Here is a 15,810-nt window from a genome sequence, read left to right as displayed (position 1 = left end):
TGTCTCCCCTGAGGTCTAATGCCAGCTGGGTCACTTAGCTGCTGCTTAAACCTTGGGCAGGTGAAAAACTCCAGCTACAAAATAAGTAGCTCCTTCCCTGGGACGATGATGATGATGATAATTAAGAGTCTAGAGACATTTGGATACAACTTGGAATGATTACTTCCTGACCGGGCATCACTTTCAATTGTTGAAACAAACAGGGAGATCCTCACAACTCCAGGTTCACACCAAAGTGAGGGCAAAGATTCCTCCCAGGAAGCAGGCTCGGTCACCACCTGGACTTGATTCAATGAACATTTATTCATTGTACTATGCTCGGAACCCTTCTGTGCTCACTGGGCACAGCGCTGGCTTCCTTCCTGATAAGTCCTGCCCATCCCTCTAATCAGGTCACCTTGTATTCAGGCCCAAAGAAGGTCCCCAAGGAAGGAAGACCCAGGCAGCTCCAGGACCCACCTCCTCCCATAGCCTCAGAAAAAGTGTCACCGAATTTGGGGGTCTGCCGATACCTCTGGGGGGCAGACAGAGTGAGGGAGGAAGGGGGTTAGGGATAGCTACCCTTGCCTGGGTGTGATTCTGGGAGGCAAGGGAAGTCTTGACTTAGAAAGTGCTTTGCCATGCTAAAGCACCTCATGATATGCCAAGTTCAAGGTGCGTAGTTTGCATGGATGGGACCTAAAGTCTTCTGTGTTGCTGAGTTGCACCCCATCCTATTATGGAGACCTGGGGAGTCTTTCTACCCAAAGAGATCTGAAGGCTAGTATGTCTGGGCCCAGCTCCATACACCGGCCCCTTAACCTACAAATAATTAACAACATTCAGAATAACTGCTTCTAATCACCTTTATTCTAAAAATAGTAGGGCAACTAGAACAGATTATTTTTTATTTTATTTTAAGTAGGGTCTTGATGGGACACCTAGACTGGCCTAGAACTCAAGGAGATCCTCCTTCCTCAGCCTTCTGAGTGCTAGGGTTACAGATGTGGGCCACCATATTCAGCATTCTATTTTACTTAATGAAAAAGTGTAATTGTGACCATTAAGAAACTTGTTAACATCTTTTCCCTTCCTTTGTTCGCATACAAAAGAATGCAGATGCCACTGAGTAAAATGTTTGAGATTCCTATTAGGCCTTCAGTAATCCACAAACTAGGATTCTCTTTTCCCAAGAACCCTTCTTTAAGCCATCTCAGACTCAACAGCCTATCTATTAAGATAGGGGAAAATGGAATCATAAATACTTGCATGCTGCAAGCCATTCCAATTGCATCCTTTTCTGCCTGTGCAGCAAGGCTACCTTGAAGTTGATATACATAAATTTTAGAGTAAGCCAAACCCTGACTGACATCTCTACCACTAGTTGGGAGAAAACAAACAAACAAACAAACAAACAAAAAACCCTAATGAAGCTTTAGCTTTCTCCTTCATGAGGAGGAATAGGGCCCCCTACACCACAGGGTTGTTTGAGAAACAAGAAAAGAACTGCCATTTATTGACCCAGATGAGAAGCTTGTCTTGGGGACCAAGGTTGTAGCCTCGTAAGGAAAGCAAACACTAAAATACTACAAAGGCCATGTGGTAGTTGTTCTGGCTTTGTACTTGGGTAGCCTGAAGAGGATGGGAGCAGAGACGTGTGTGTGATGCTCTAAGTGCCATCCTGGATAGCCCAGCTGCTTCCCCGTGGCTGCAATGACACCGTGTCCTTAGAAACACCTTCCAGGTGGTTTGGTTTTGTTTCTCTGCAAACAGATCTGAGCTGCCCTATTGCTCCTTCCACAGCAGACAGAGACTGGGGAAGCTGGAGGAAGTTGTGCCCAGGGGTTGGGAGACACAGGCTGCTGTTTCTAACCTATTTTGCTTTCCTTTCTTTCTCTTGTCTCCCTAGGCATGGTGGAGAATCTCTGCAGAGATGGTGACTACCAGGGCTCAACAGTCATGCCCCTCTGCACTCAAGACCTCCAGCACTCATCACAGCAGCCAGAAGTGGGCCTTACCAGGAAGAGCTGCAGGGAAGAGGTGAGCACATAGGGACGATGACTGGAGAGACAGCCCTGGCGCTGCAAAGGTAAGGTGACTTGCAGGGTCTCACAGGAGGTACATGGCTCAGTCCCTTTTTAAGTTAACTGATCTTCGAAGCTGGGGACAACAGTGTGTGTGTGTGTACTCTGGGTTGTTGCTACTTCTCACTCAGCAAGCCCTAGTGTAGGTTATGCACTAGTGGGTTCATTTCTTCTTTCTCCTTAGGCTTTTTGGGATGGGGGAGTGTGTCTCCTGTAGCCCAAGCTGGGCTTGAACTTGCAGCAATTCTCCTGTCTCACCTTCCCCAGTGCTGGGATTCCGGGCATGAGTCATGGCTCTGCTCTGAAAGAGGAAACCGAGAAGGCAGTGGTTACAAGTGACAGGAGAGGTTCTGCTTGTGAACAGTTCGGATCCAGGGGTCACTCCCCTGGGCCACGGCCACATTTGAGCCAATGTGGGCTGAACACTCCAAGAACTGGCCATTCGCCCTTCAGGCTCCAGGCCTTGTTCAGGAACCTCACTCCACAGACCCTTGTCCTGGGCATCTTCCAGGGGTCCAGGGTGGGACTGACCTCTCAGGCCCCTCTCTTTTCTAACCCTCAACTTCAACTGGTGGGAAGTCAACAAAACACCTCTCCGGACACCTTCAGGAATCTAGGTAGGGCTGCAGCCAAAGCCCTACCCCTGCAGCCCTTTATTAAACATCATAAGCATGTGAACAAGGGCTAAAGAAACACTGCTCCGAATATCTATCTACCTAACTTCCCTCTGAATAACTCTCGGTGGGGTAGGGTGGGGTGGGGTGGGGGAGTTCTCCGGCTGCCCTGGGGATCTGTCTGCCCAGTTGGTGGTTTGATCTGCCTTATCCTTTTCTTCCCACCATGCGCAGGTAAGGAAAATGAGTTCAGAGAGGAGCCATCTTTTGCCCGAAGTCACACAGCGAATGTCCGCGGAGTGGAGGGCAGTGGTGGAATTCCTGGCGGCTCTTGGCGCCCATTTGTCTGCCCGCTTCTGATACCCGGGTTCGGAGAATAGGCCTCTAACAAGCGGCCCATTAGAAGGAATTGTCACTCCTCCGGGAGTGAGGTTGTCCCATTAGGGCGAATTGTCATTCCTCCTGGAGCGAGGTTGTCCTGGCTCCGCGCAGGCTGAGTGCCGGGCCGAGAGCAATTAACGCGGCTCCGGCGCGGGCAGCCGCCTCTGCCCCGGGGCAGCGGGGGCGGGGCGCCCGGCGCGGCTGGAGCCGGTCACCCGGCGCAGCCCCTTCCCCCGGAGCCCGCCTTTCATCTCCCCGCGCCTGGCGCCTACCCGCAGCCCTGGCCCGTCTACAGCCTTCTCTGCCCCTCCCCCGGCCCCTCCTAGCCACTGGGATCCAGCGATCGGTCCTCCGGGTTGCAAACGTCCAGGTCCGTGCTCAGCGCTTCACAGTTTGCAAGCAGTACCTTCACCTTGGAGTTCCGGGCGCGCGTGCGCGGCTGCTCCACGAAGGGTCCAGGCTCCTGTGAGAGGCACCCGGGGAGTGGGGAGCTAGGGAAGATACAAGCTTAGGCCCAAGAGGAATTCAAGGGTGTCTCACCTCCTATTTGCATGATTGGGCAGCTTCCTACTCCGAGGCTTTTCAGTGGTGAGACAGAGATGTAGTCTCCGCCCGTAGAGATGTGTTTGAAAAGCAAATGAGATCCTGCTTACGTTCAAGTCTCTTGGGCAAGGTGTAAAGGTGACGCTTCTTGGTGTCTGGGTGCCGGTTGAACCCCCCATCCTAACCGCTTCAAATATTAAAGCTGCATAAACATTATCCTAACTACCCCGGAGTTAACGTTTACTGCGTGCTTGCGCCCTAGATGTCGAAGCCAGTCCTCCGTTCTGGGAAGACACTCAAACCTGCACCTTTTTCATCCTATGAAAATCTCTACTCTGGGATTTTACAAAGGACCTTCCTCGGGGTCGGTGAAGGCCGGTGGTGGTTCCTTTTTTTCCCCGGATACACGAGACAAAGAAATCGTTGGATGAATTAATGTTGCTTTTGATATACAATATTATTTCAAAATTTATTTCCTACACCCACTACTTTATGAAACCTACTGAAGCGAATTCCCACAAAAGCCACCCGGAGGAATGGCTGCCCTCTATTTTTGAGCCACGGAGAAGACGTGAATAAAATATTCTGAGGGTATGGAAAACTCTTGGAGCAGATGGGGCTTTCCATGAAAGGTTAACTCGGTGTTCAGGTTCTTTTCCTCCCTGGTCCCCACCCTAGCAGAGACGGTGAGGCGCCTGGAGCGCCAGCTGTCCGCTTGACCATGCGTCCTGTTTCTGGGCAGAGCTTGGCACCCTGGAGAGCAATACTAAATATTCCTTTCTCCCCACCATCTCCCTCTGCGTCTTATCATTTCCCCAAAATAGTGAGGGAGAGCCTGGATTCCCCTCTGCCAGAAGAAAATTAAAATAAGAGCATTCCAAAATTGATCCTCCCTTCCTTTTTTAAACTTCCTAGGAATCAGCCTGTGCCCCTAAACCGACACATTTTAAGGATGGGGTTTTGGATTATTTATAAAGCATTGGCTGGGTTCAGCCCAATTGGAACGTGAACTTTATTGTACACTTTGGCGACTGAGAGCTAAACGAATTTTAGATTTGCTTCCAAAATATGTCACCGCACATCTTACCTCATGCATTGAGAAGACACAGAACTTAACCTGGATTTACCTGTATTGTATTTGAGATTCCTATCATCAGATATGACTCCAGGGGAAATGCTTGCATCTCCAGACAGCTTTCAGAGTCTTCTAGCTTTCTCTGAGCTTCCAGTTTTAGCAACAACAACACAGTGCTTGTATCTTGTAGTAGAAGAAGGTTCCAAGAGTTTTTCAGAAGACCTGTTTAGAACTTAACTTTTAAAAAGCTTTTCCAAAACTGAACTGAAGTATCCGGTGAAGGCTTCTTATCCTCTAAGATTTTCCCCACTTGGGTCTCTTCAGACCAGTGAAGTTTGACTCCAGGAAATGTCTGGAGCGAAGGACACGGTTTCAGAGAGGTCCTCTGAAAAGCATCTATATGTCTACAAGGTCAAGTTTCTAAGAGACATGAACTGGGAGATACCCGCCAAGCTTTGGTCATTCAAACAATTTAAAACAAGGGTATACTTCCCTTCAGTGCTGTGGAGGAACTGTTTAGGAAGCATTTGCCGTTTCTGGCCCTAGGCTGAGCAGGATTCTCTTTCCCTCACCATGGTCTTTTGGATATAGGAAAAAGCTTACGAGGCCTGAAATGGGTCGTTTGAAGCAATCTGTCTAAGACTGCTGGCCTTTGGGCTCAGAACCATTTCAGGCCTCTATCTCAAAACTCTTTTCTCCTTCAATGCAGTTCGTCATTGATGCTTTAGGACTTTCTTCAGTTAGAGAGGGTGATTTAGGGTGGGGTACCGACAGGTATGCAGCTTAAAAATTCAAGTCAGGTGAGATGTACTTTCCTCAAAGATATTCAGGCTTGGGGTTTGCAAATTTGAATCCTGTTATTTCCAAGATATGCAGGGAGAATAAAGACACTAAATGTCGCAAGTACCCTTCTCCTCTGCCCAAAGCAAACGCTGGCACCTGAACCCCAGTGACAAACACAAGCTCAAAAAAAAAGCTCATGAACACGCATTTGCATTGGCCTAAAGAGGAGATTCGGGGGGCAAGAAAATACACGCATTTCTAGTTTCTAAAAATAGTACTGTTTGGAGAGAGGAAGAAATTGAGACCATTTGTATAAATTAGCCACTAGGAATCAATTGGCGCCGGGTCTGCTGGCGCACACCTGTAATCTCAACACTCGGGAAGAGGCCAGGGGTGATCTCAGCAAGTTCAAGAGCATCCTGGGCCACATAGTGAGCGACTTCTAAGCTAGCCAGAGCTGAAGAGCAAGAGCCTCTTTTAAAGGAAAAGGCAAGGCCGGGAAAAGATTAGTTGGGCATCTCTTGGCCACCTCTCAGCCTCCCTTATCCTAGGTCCCTTTTCTTGAAGAATGAGTGAAGGTAAGAGCTGAAGTCTTCTTGGAACACCCTCCAAAAACGCTTACTTCTAAGCACATGCCTAAACTATTTCCATTAGCAAAGATGCTGGCCACTGTTTTCCACTATAGTTACAAAGTTACACTTGTTTGGGCTCATAGTAGGAGCGTTATAAATGTTCCAGAAATGCCATCTGCGGATTTCCAACGTTCTCAGGCAGGAGCGTGTGGGATGGGCACCAGGTACACTTTAAAGAGGGGTTAAAAGACAGAAGAAATGGGACTCGGCAAGCTTCCTCTTTAAACAATCGGCTTTAATTACGCCTTGGACTTTTCAGTTTGGGCGATTATAACCCTTGAGGGATCGCCTAATAACAACTCTGCTGACTGCTCCTGTAATTAACTCCTAATTTATTTCAAACGGGGGGGCGGGGGGGTTGGGCTGCAGCCTCTCCAGAGAGAGCCAATCACAAGCGAGCGTCCGTGGCGTCAGGAGCAGGGCCGTCGCCAATTGGTTGAGCCTAGTCTCCCACTTCCCCTCGGAGGACAGGCTGGGCTCCCGGCGCGCCCCTGCGGGCTCCCCCCCAAAAGTTGGAGTCTTCGCTTGCAAGTTGCCAGCGGAGTCGCGCGCCGAGAGCTAGACGGCGCAGAAAGTCATGGCTTCTCCGGCCAAAGGCAGTGACTTGTTTTCGTCTGATGAAGAGGGCCCCGCGATGCTGGCCGGCCCGGGCCCGGGACCTGGGGGCGCCGAGGGCGGCGCGGAGGAGCGCAGGGTCAAGGTCTCCAGCCTGCCCTTCAGCGTGGAGGCGCTCATGTCCGACAAGAAGCCGCCCAAGGAGTCGCCCGCGGTGCCACCCGACTGCCCCTCGGCTGGCGCTGCCCTGCGGCCGCTGCTGCTGCCGGGACACGGCGTCCGGGACGCACACAGTCCCGGGCCTCTCGTCAAGCCCTTCGAGACTGCCTCAGTCAAGTCGGAAAATTCCGAAGATGGAGCGGCGTGGATACAGGAACCCGGCAGATACTCCCCGCCGCCTAGTGAGTGCGCGCCGGGGACCGGACCTGGGCTGGATCCGCGTGTGGGGTCCCAGAGGGGCTGGGGACAGGTGTTAACAGGATGATGCTCTTGACCCCTTGGTACCCCAGTTCAACGAGCGGTCGCATCCCAGAATCCCTAGCTGCGCCAAGTCTAAGGTACCTGCGCGCTGGCTGGCATTTGAAAACCAAAACCGAGTTGCTGGTTTCTGCAGCCCTTATCCCCTTGCTCCGGACGCTTCATGCTTGTGTTTCACTGCCTACTATGGTACCTGCCGGGGCAGTAGGGGAGAGTCACTGTTTTGTTTCGTAGAGACAGGGTCTCTTGTGGGCCGTGCTGGCCTCGAACATATGCATCTCAGGATGGTCTTGAACTCATCCTCCTGCCTCCTAAGTGCTGGAATTACTGGCGTGCACCACCACGCCGGGCTGGGATCCACTTCTTAATGAGTATTGAAATGTGTTTTACTGACCTTCAAAATTTAGAGGCAGCCCTGCGAAGTGCGCCCCACTATCAAGATTAGACAATTGGAGGTTAACCAAAAGTGGAGGGGAAGTCGTTGGTTTTCTTCGAATTCCAGAGTGTCCAAGCCAGATCCTACGAAGGGATGGTTGCAGAGACTGATTCGGAAAGGAAGTTTCCCCGTGTTCTAGTTCGTTGTTGGTTATGTTCTAAGTTTTGCTGCGAGCTAGTTAGTTCGGGCCAGACCCTCATGGGCTCTCCTGGGCTCACAGTAATAATCACAGTAATAATTACCAGCATTCCTTCAGAATTTGAGAGTATACAGTGTGGTGGCCACAAGCTCACCAGGTTTGGCTGCTAGAACTTCAGAGTACAGGCAGAGGCATGCCACCTGTGGCTACCTCATCAGACATGGTGACTAGTGCTCTTAAGAGGACTGCCCTTGCTTGTCCCAGGTCGCCGTCCATGCTTGCACTGGGCATGGGGATCTGGTGTCCATGCCTCCTCTGACCCTCTATCACAGGTGCTGGCCATGCTGATCTTTTTCACCTGCACCCCCACTTCTCATGAGACTGTTGACTGCCTTCCCAGGCTTTGCATCCCTTTAGGGTCCTGGGTCCTTTTCCTATTAACATTTGTGGGGCCCACTCCCTGCAGCTTTGTTTAGTTTTATCTCTGCCTCTGAGATATCTGTTGCCTTTTTCCTCATCCCCTTGCCTACCCCTCAATAAACTTTGGGAAAGTTGAGAAAGCAGAGGGATTGTGGAGGGACTTTCCAAGCTCATCCTGAAGAGAAGCTGTCTTCACTTCCACCTTTCAGCCCTCAGGACTAGAGATATATGGTATTTTGTGAACAAAACAAGACCATATACCCAGGCGTCAGTGGCTGTCCCCTCTGGCAGTCTCTCTCCACCCTGTTGGAAATTTTGAAAGGCTGAAAGGGCCCAGAGATTAAGGACTTAAAGAATTTAACTCAAGTTTGCACAGCGCTTTTCACTACTTTATCTTATCTGATCTCCTTTGTGTAGCAGCAGAGAGCCTCTTGTTAACAGATGAGGACGATTCTTAGCAGAGTTCAGAGGGATCAGCAGTTTGGGCCCATGAAAAAGCTCTTGGGAACATTTATTTACTCACCCCTCCACCCCCACCCAGTGGGTTTCTGGGCACTCCAAAACATTGTACTGGAAGCCACCCCAGGGGATAAGTAGTATTTATCCATTTTATTGACAGTGAAATGAAGGCTCAGCAACTTGAAGAGTCTTAACTTGTTTTACAAATTTGGAGTGCCTGTGTATTCCTAGGCCCCGGGGCAATGCCCCACAGCATATCCAGGATTCCAGCCTTAAAATGGACTGGCGGCTGAAGGTCAGAAATCCTGGAATATTTAGGCCTGAAGGTCTGGTGGGGCAGTTCCCCCACCAACTCTGTATAGGAGAAACTCGGGGCTCTTATTGCATTTGAAAACATAATTTCTTGATACTTCTTGGAGCCTGGAAGTGTCAAGAGTCCGCTGGGAGCTAGAGTTGAAGGGACCCACCAGCCCTGGTCCTGGTTTTATTATTTGGAGGAAGTAGGCTAAAAGTTCTGCCTTGTATAGTCACGTGCTTTCTTTGGCTGATAAAATGGGGTGGGAAGAGCCTGGGAGTGGTGGGGGAACTTTCTCATTCCACGGCTTTGCCACATATGCACAATCTCCTTGGTCTGGACTTTGTAATTCCCCATGCCGCAACAAGAGTGACCCAGGCTACTCTGGTTCAGAACTCCTCTGTGGAACACAGCAAGGGAGTGCGGTGGGAGTTGGGAATCGGAAAGGGAGCCCGGGTATGCTTAGGGAGGGCGTGGATTCTGCAAGTCTCCAGCATTAGTGTTGGTGTAGGAGTTTAGAAGAAAGCCCCTTCCCCTAGGCCTGTTTAGCTAGGGATTAGCATATGCAAAAGTCAAGGCCTTTTTTTGAAGTCTCTTACCCATTTTTTTCCTCCCAGGTTTCTGTTTTCTGATCGCAGAAACCTACTACTTTGTAAAGTTATGGTTAATATGTGACACCAGGACAGAGGCTGGGTTGGGACTTGTGCTGTGTCACTCTCAAGTATGAAGTGTAAATTCTTCTTTGGGCCACCAAAGTAACTAAACAAGAAATGTTACATTCCCCTGCGAATACAGAGGAGTTACCACTCTGGCTACATTAGAAAAATTAGAATAACTTGTAAAAGCCAAATGCAGAAAAGTAATTGTTTCACATTGTATTCTTGTCACTTCACACTTCTCCCTCCCCAGGAGGAAAACAAGACCAGAATTAGTTTAGTCGCTGCCTTGGAGTCACCTTGGGGCCCCATCCCTGTGCTTCCTATAACAACCCTTTTTAAACAGAGTCTGGACGCTGTTGCCATGTCTTTATTTTGCTCGTTATTCCCCACTTCTAAATTCCAACAACAAAATAATTATTTACACATTTGCTCTAAACCATGGAATGGATAAAAGAGACTTAAGATACCCTCATCATGGGCTCCAAGTTCAGAGGCGGAGTGGTTTCCCCTGACATGTCCGTTTATGAGCGAGCTAATTTTCCCCCCATCTTAATAAAGTTTATACTGCCAAAGTACATGGCCAGAACTGTAAAATGATGTTGGGGTTTTATAATCTGTGGGGTGGATGGAGTGACAGCTGTGTGGTTGTTGATTGCTTAGACTGTGTGTCCATCCATGGACGCTATTATTTTACCACAGGCCCTATCTGCATGATTATCCTTCATAAATAGGCTGGTGCAACCCCACTTTTCTGGTTCAGAGAGCAGCCCAATGTTAACCCAGCATCTAACACCCTTTTCATTTTCCTCTTGATGTGTGTGTCCTATCATTGAGAACAGGTATGAGTTCAGGCCCCCATTTTAAAGAGAAGAGATTGAATTCTGAGAAAGTTTTATTTTTTAGATAATGCTCATCTCCTGTGACTTACAGAGAGCTTTAGTGGTGGTTTCTATTTCCACTTTCTGCAGTGCAGTATGTTTTCCATATAAAACGTTTCATGACCACATTACTCAAGCTGATATAAAAATATAGCAACTACCGTTTAAACATGGTCCTTTTCCACCACTAACTACTTCTCAACACACACACACACACACACACACACACACACACACACACACAGAGAGAGAGAGAGAGAGAGAGAGAGAGAGAGAGAGAGAGAGAGATTTGACGAAGGTACCTTCTTGAAAATGAAACAAGGTTTATGTGTTCTCTTAAGAGAAGAGAGAATGCCACATTTGCTAATTGATTCCTCTCTGTTCTTTAGGACATATGAGCCCCACAACCTGCACCCTGAGGAAACACAAGACCAACCGGAAGCCACGTACACCCTTCACCACATCCCAGCTTCTAGCCCTGGAGCGCAAGTTCCGACAGAAACAGTACCTCTCCATTGCCGAGCGGGCAGAGTTCTCCAGCTCTCTGAACCTTACAGAAACCCAGGTCAAAATCTGGTTCCAGAACCGAAGGGCCAAGGCAAAAAGACTGCAGGAGGCTGAACTGGAAAAGCTGAAAATGGCTGCCAAGCCTATGCTGCCCTCCGGCTTCAGCCTGCCCTTCCCCATCAGCTCACCTCTGCAAGCAGCATCCATTTATGGAGCATCTTACCCCTTCCATAGACCTGTGCTTCCTATCCCGCCTGTGGGACTCTATGCCACGCCGGTTGGATATGGCATGTACCATCTATCCTAAAGAAGACCAAATGGACAGACTCCAGGATGGATGTTTGCATAGAACGACCCCCTCCGAGAAGGTGGTGCCAGTCCATCTCCTGAATGCAAACCTTGCATGGCCACCCTAAGCAGCAGGGCCCACAGGGCCACTTGATACAGAGTGAATTTGTTATTTAGGTGAGAGGCACCAAGACCTACTTTGTTTTCATAGTCTTCCAAATGTCCCCCTTTCCTCTCACAAATATTGGCTCTGCTAGTTTTTATGTATAAATATATAATAAAATATAAGACATTTTTATATGCCAGATGTAAAAATTCAAGTTATTTTGAAAGGCAAAATTTATATATACATTTCTCCATTTTTCTAGATCGCATCTTCTTAAGATACTGTGTTAAGTCTGTTTGCTACATTTTCTTAAAGGGCAGAGATTATTTGCAGAATTTGCTAGGGTTGGAGAGGATGGTGGACTTTCTTATGAAAACACACCAGAAGTAGGACACAGTGCATACAAGAAGTAGATTCAGACAAATTTTTTTGCGAATGAAGGGAGGTATGTAACATGTTTGCCTCAGAAAAAATCTCTTCTGAGATGCACATTTGATCCTGTTTTTCCCTCCTTTTCTCCCTATTAACTCTTTTCTTTTTATTAAGGTTTGTGAGAGGGGGCTAAGAATATCCCTGAGAATTCCTCAGGGTAAAGTAGGAAGTAGGGAAACTTCTTAACTCCTGTTAGGTCAATCCATTCCAGGTCACTGGAGTTAGAGCTTCAAGGGTAAAACATGTTTGGAAGAGTTGATTTCTGTGAAATGCTAATTACATCAGTCCTCACATGTTGCAAAGGTGGTTGGGGTAGGGTGTAGCAATTGTCTGCTTAAAAATCTAGTGCCTTGTAACTTATCTATATTTTAAATATTCTTCAACAACTCATAGAATCAAGAAGGAAAAAAACATGCTGTGTGTGTACTTACTGTATGTGCTAAACTTATTAGGGGAATTTATATACTCTAACATGTTGGGGGCAGAGAGTGAAGCCATCTTTATTGACTTGCTGAAAATGGTGTTGTCAGACAACACAGTCAGCTTCTGGGTATGTGGCCTTCTGCCCATCTCCTCCACCAGTATATTTTTATCCCGTTGGAAGGGTATCTTGTATAATTTTATATATTTTATTGAAGAGTTATTTCTTATCTCTTACTCTGAATTAAATTAAAATGTTTTATTGTGGTAAAGTTTGTCCCAACTCACAGTTATTTTAAAAAGCACTCTATTCTTAGCTAGATTGGGGGGGGCATCCATCCAGATAAGGGGGAGAACAAGCACTTTTAATTCCTCTATTAATGTAAATCAAGTCGAGGTTTTGGCCAAATTTGGATGGTAGAGGAGTCAACTGCAAGTCCTTGGAAATGTCGGGAGCAGCCTGTATGGCTCAAGGGGAAGCTGTGAGAATCGCCATGGAAAGTTTGTCAAGCTGTAGTAAAGATGAGCATTTTCAAAGTGGTGAGGTGGAGCTCCCCAGACTCCTACTAATCTGTAGATGGTCCTGGGAAAATCTTGAACTTGGAAATTTGCAACCTCCTCAACAACTGAAGTTGAGAAAGGGGGCTGGCTTTACGCTCTGCTGGCTGGCAGGAGCAGAAAGAGTTGCACAGCGTTGGAAAGCCTGGGAAAGGATGCAGGGGTTTGTCGGGCGGGGTTCTGTGTGCATGGAGATGAACCCCCAAAGAGCACAATTTTCTATTTGAATAGGGCTAACTAGCCCACCTATCCCAAAAGAACTTAGGCGTCCTCTCTGCATCAGGCTTGGTTTTAAGACATAGCCATAAAAGTAATAAAGGTGGGGAGTCTGGAGAGGATTTTAAACTCTAGTTTTCTGTTGTGCTGGAGATGACTTCCGGTTTCCTTTGGAGACGCTTTTGTCACCTTGGGAACACAGACGAAGGGCAGAAGGATGTCGTGAGGAACTCGACTGTGCGGTGGAGAGTTGGACACTTTCAGGGGGTTGCCAGAGCATGGCACTCACCTTGGAGCATCCGAAAACCCGGGTTGGTGAGCCCGAGGCTCATCATGGTAGTCGGCCCCATTCCTTAGATCCAAACCTATCCCCCACACACTGGAAGTTGGAGGACCACGTCCTGCCTCTTGGTTACTGCCCTCAGCTGAGCTGCAGGCGGGTCCCAGAGCCACCAACATGCTCGCTTCTGCTTCTCTTCGGGCCTCTCGGTCCCTGGAGTCCAAATTCTAGGCCAGAATCTGCCACACTCATTTAAGAGATGCGTTTCCCAAAGGCCAAAGTCCTTCCCGGTTTCGTCATCAGCTGCCAAGGGGTCTCTAATTACCCTGTCCACCCAGCTTCCTTCCCGGCGCCTCGCGGGCCGGTAACCTCGGGGGTGATAGCCGGGGTGGGGACCTGGAGACGCCGGCCTCTGGGTTAAGCTTGCCTCCGGAGGTAAGGTATTAAGTGCGGAGTATGATTCTAAGAACCCGGTCAGACAAGTGCGGTAAACTGGAATCAGGCTGGCTGGGCACCACACACGTGACCCCAGATCCAATACTCAGGAAGAGTTGTTCTGGCTCAAAAGTAACCGGGTTCAGCGCTCCAGAGTGGATGGGCTTTCCCCGCTGAGGTTGGCAGAACAGTGTGCTGTGCCCTGGGCTGCTTACCACCCTCCTGTCTAGGTTGGGTCTCACCTCTGTCAGACTTGGTCCTGCACGCAGGGTGTTTCAGAAACCAGACTGGCAACCTGAGAAGGCTACAAAGACCAAGACCGTCACTTGCCCAGGACCCACACCGCAGAGGCAATTGGTAATTAAAGCTCCGGGTACTTCTGTGAAGTCCATGGTCATCTTTGCATCATCAACTGCCAGTAACCCCGCATACAAATACACCTGCCCTTCCATGTTTTAATTCTCTCCACAAAAACAAAACAGAACAAAAAACTTTATGGACGCAATGCTTTTTGAAATAGGGTAAAGGGACAGGGGTTTGCATTTACAGAGCTGAGGAGCCGGTGTTTAGGGTTGAAGGGGCCATCGTTCTTGAACCTGTATTCGTCATACATCCTTAGGAGAGGTTCTTGGTGTCACAGACAGTCGAGGAAACTAATGCCCAGAGGGTGGCTCACTGAGGTCACGGAACTTGTAGATGGAGGCGATGGCTGGGAAATCCAGCTGAAGGGTGAGCTGAGGAGGTGGTGACCGGTGGGGTAGCTTAGAAGGCGCGCTCAGAAAGCAGGCGGGGATCTGGAGGGCCGGCTTTGCAGTCCTGCACCGACGCCAGTGCCTCTTTGCTGAGGGGCTTCCGCAGGGCATCTCCACCCCATTGGCCTGAGGACCCAGCCCGCCCCTCCCCCTCTCGCTCCTGCTTTGGTGATGCGGGGGGGGGGGCAGGGGCCGTAGGAGGTGGGGGGGCAGGGGCCGTAGGAGGTGGGGGGGGCAGGGGCCGTAGGAGGTGGGGGGGCAGGGGCCGTAGGAGGTAGGCGGGGGTGGGGGGTGGCGGGGCCGTAGGAGGTAGGCGGGGGGGGTGGCAGGGGCCGTAGGAGGTAGGCGGGGGGGGGGGTGGCGGGGGCCGTAGGAGGTAGGCGGGGGGGGGGTGGCAGGGGCCGTAGGAGGTAGGCGGGGGGGGGGGGGGGGGTTTGGCAGGGGCCGTAGGAGGTAGGCGGGGGTGGGGGGTGGCAGGGGCCGTAGGAGGTAGGCGGGGGGGGGGGGGGGGTTTGGCAGGGGCCGTAGGAGGTAGGCGGGGGTGGGGGGTGGCAGGGGCCGTAGGAGGTAGGCGGGGGGGGGGGGGGGGGGGGGGGGGGCAGGGGCCGTAGGAGGTAGGCCGCTGAGGCCTGGCTGAGAGCGCGAGCTGGCGAAACGTCTGCCTGACCCGACTGAAAAGGGGATGCCTGCCTTTGAGCGCAACCTTGTCTGACCGAAAGAAAACTCCCACGGCCATTCTGTGCTATGAAAGCCTCTCATTTGCCACGGGTTGGAGAGGCCACTGCCCCACCCCCATTCCTTTTCCACTGCCGGGCTGGAAATAAGCATAAACCTCATTTATAAAGGAACCCACGTCACACACACACACACCCTCCCCAAAATCACAGGGCCTGGTTGGTGAAGTCGATTGTGCCTGCTTCCCCTTTCATGTAAGAACAACAAAAAAACTCCGAGATGGGTGACGCTACAGGCCGCTTTAATGAAATAAAGTAGTCACAGCAAGGAGGAAAAGGCTCCTGTCAACCTCCAGGCCCCTGAACCCGCCCCTCACCCCAGACACCGTCTCCCTCCACCCTCCGGAACAAAATGAGCAGCAGTAAAATGACTTTCTGGAACAGCCCGCTTCAAAGCGGAGCGGAGGACTCGCTGCAGACTCCTGAATACTGCCCCGATAAGGTCCTAATAGCCGAATCCAAACTCCATACACCTCTGCCTTCCCAACCTCCTCCAACCTCGCTGCATTTGTTGATGAAAACACTTTGATGTCCTGAGTCCTCCAAACAATTATTATTATAATTTTAAACAACCTGGTATTTTCCATTACTAACGGCTCAAGCTTTGAAGTTACACCTCATAATTTCCTAAATTAAATAAATCATTTTAAGTTTGCACTGGGAGGCTTTTAAT

At 49.8% G+C, this 15,810-nt stretch overlaps 1 protein-coding gene across 1 annotated transcript; it reads left to right on the top strand.

The window, feature by feature from the left end:
* The first annotated feature begins 6,567 nt into the window (after positions 1–6,567).
* On the top strand, positions 6,568–12,419 carry Msx2 (msh homeobox 2). Its single transcript, XM_036188527.1, has 2 exons — positions 6,568–7,047; positions 10,799–12,419. The coding sequence occupies exons 1-2, from the start codon at positions 6,669–6,671 to the stop codon at positions 11,221–11,223; spliced, it is 804 nt and encodes a 267-aa protein (XP_036044420.1). The 5' UTR covers positions 6,568–6,668; the 3' UTR covers positions 11,224–12,419.
* Positions 12,420–15,810: the final 3,391 nt, after the last annotated feature.

The sequence above is a fragment of the Onychomys torridus genome, chromosome 5 (genome assembly GCF_903995425.1).
Source record: "Onychomys torridus chromosome 5, mOncTor1.1, whole genome shotgun sequence".
NCBI lineage: Eukaryota > Metazoa > Chordata > Mammalia > Rodentia > Cricetidae > Onychomys > Onychomys torridus.
This window is presented reverse-complemented; position numbering and strand designations above follow the sequence as displayed.

Excerpts from the sequence above, each read along its gene's own strand:
- Msx2 (XM_036188527.1), top strand. The coding sequence starts at position 6,669 with ATGGCTTCTCCGGCCAAAGGCAGTGACTTGTTTTCGTCTGATGAAGAG. Across the intron at positions 7,048-10,798 it reads CAGATACTCCCCGCCGCCTA|GACATATGAGCCCCACAACC; the intron begins GTGAGTGCGCGC and ends TCTGTTCTTTAG.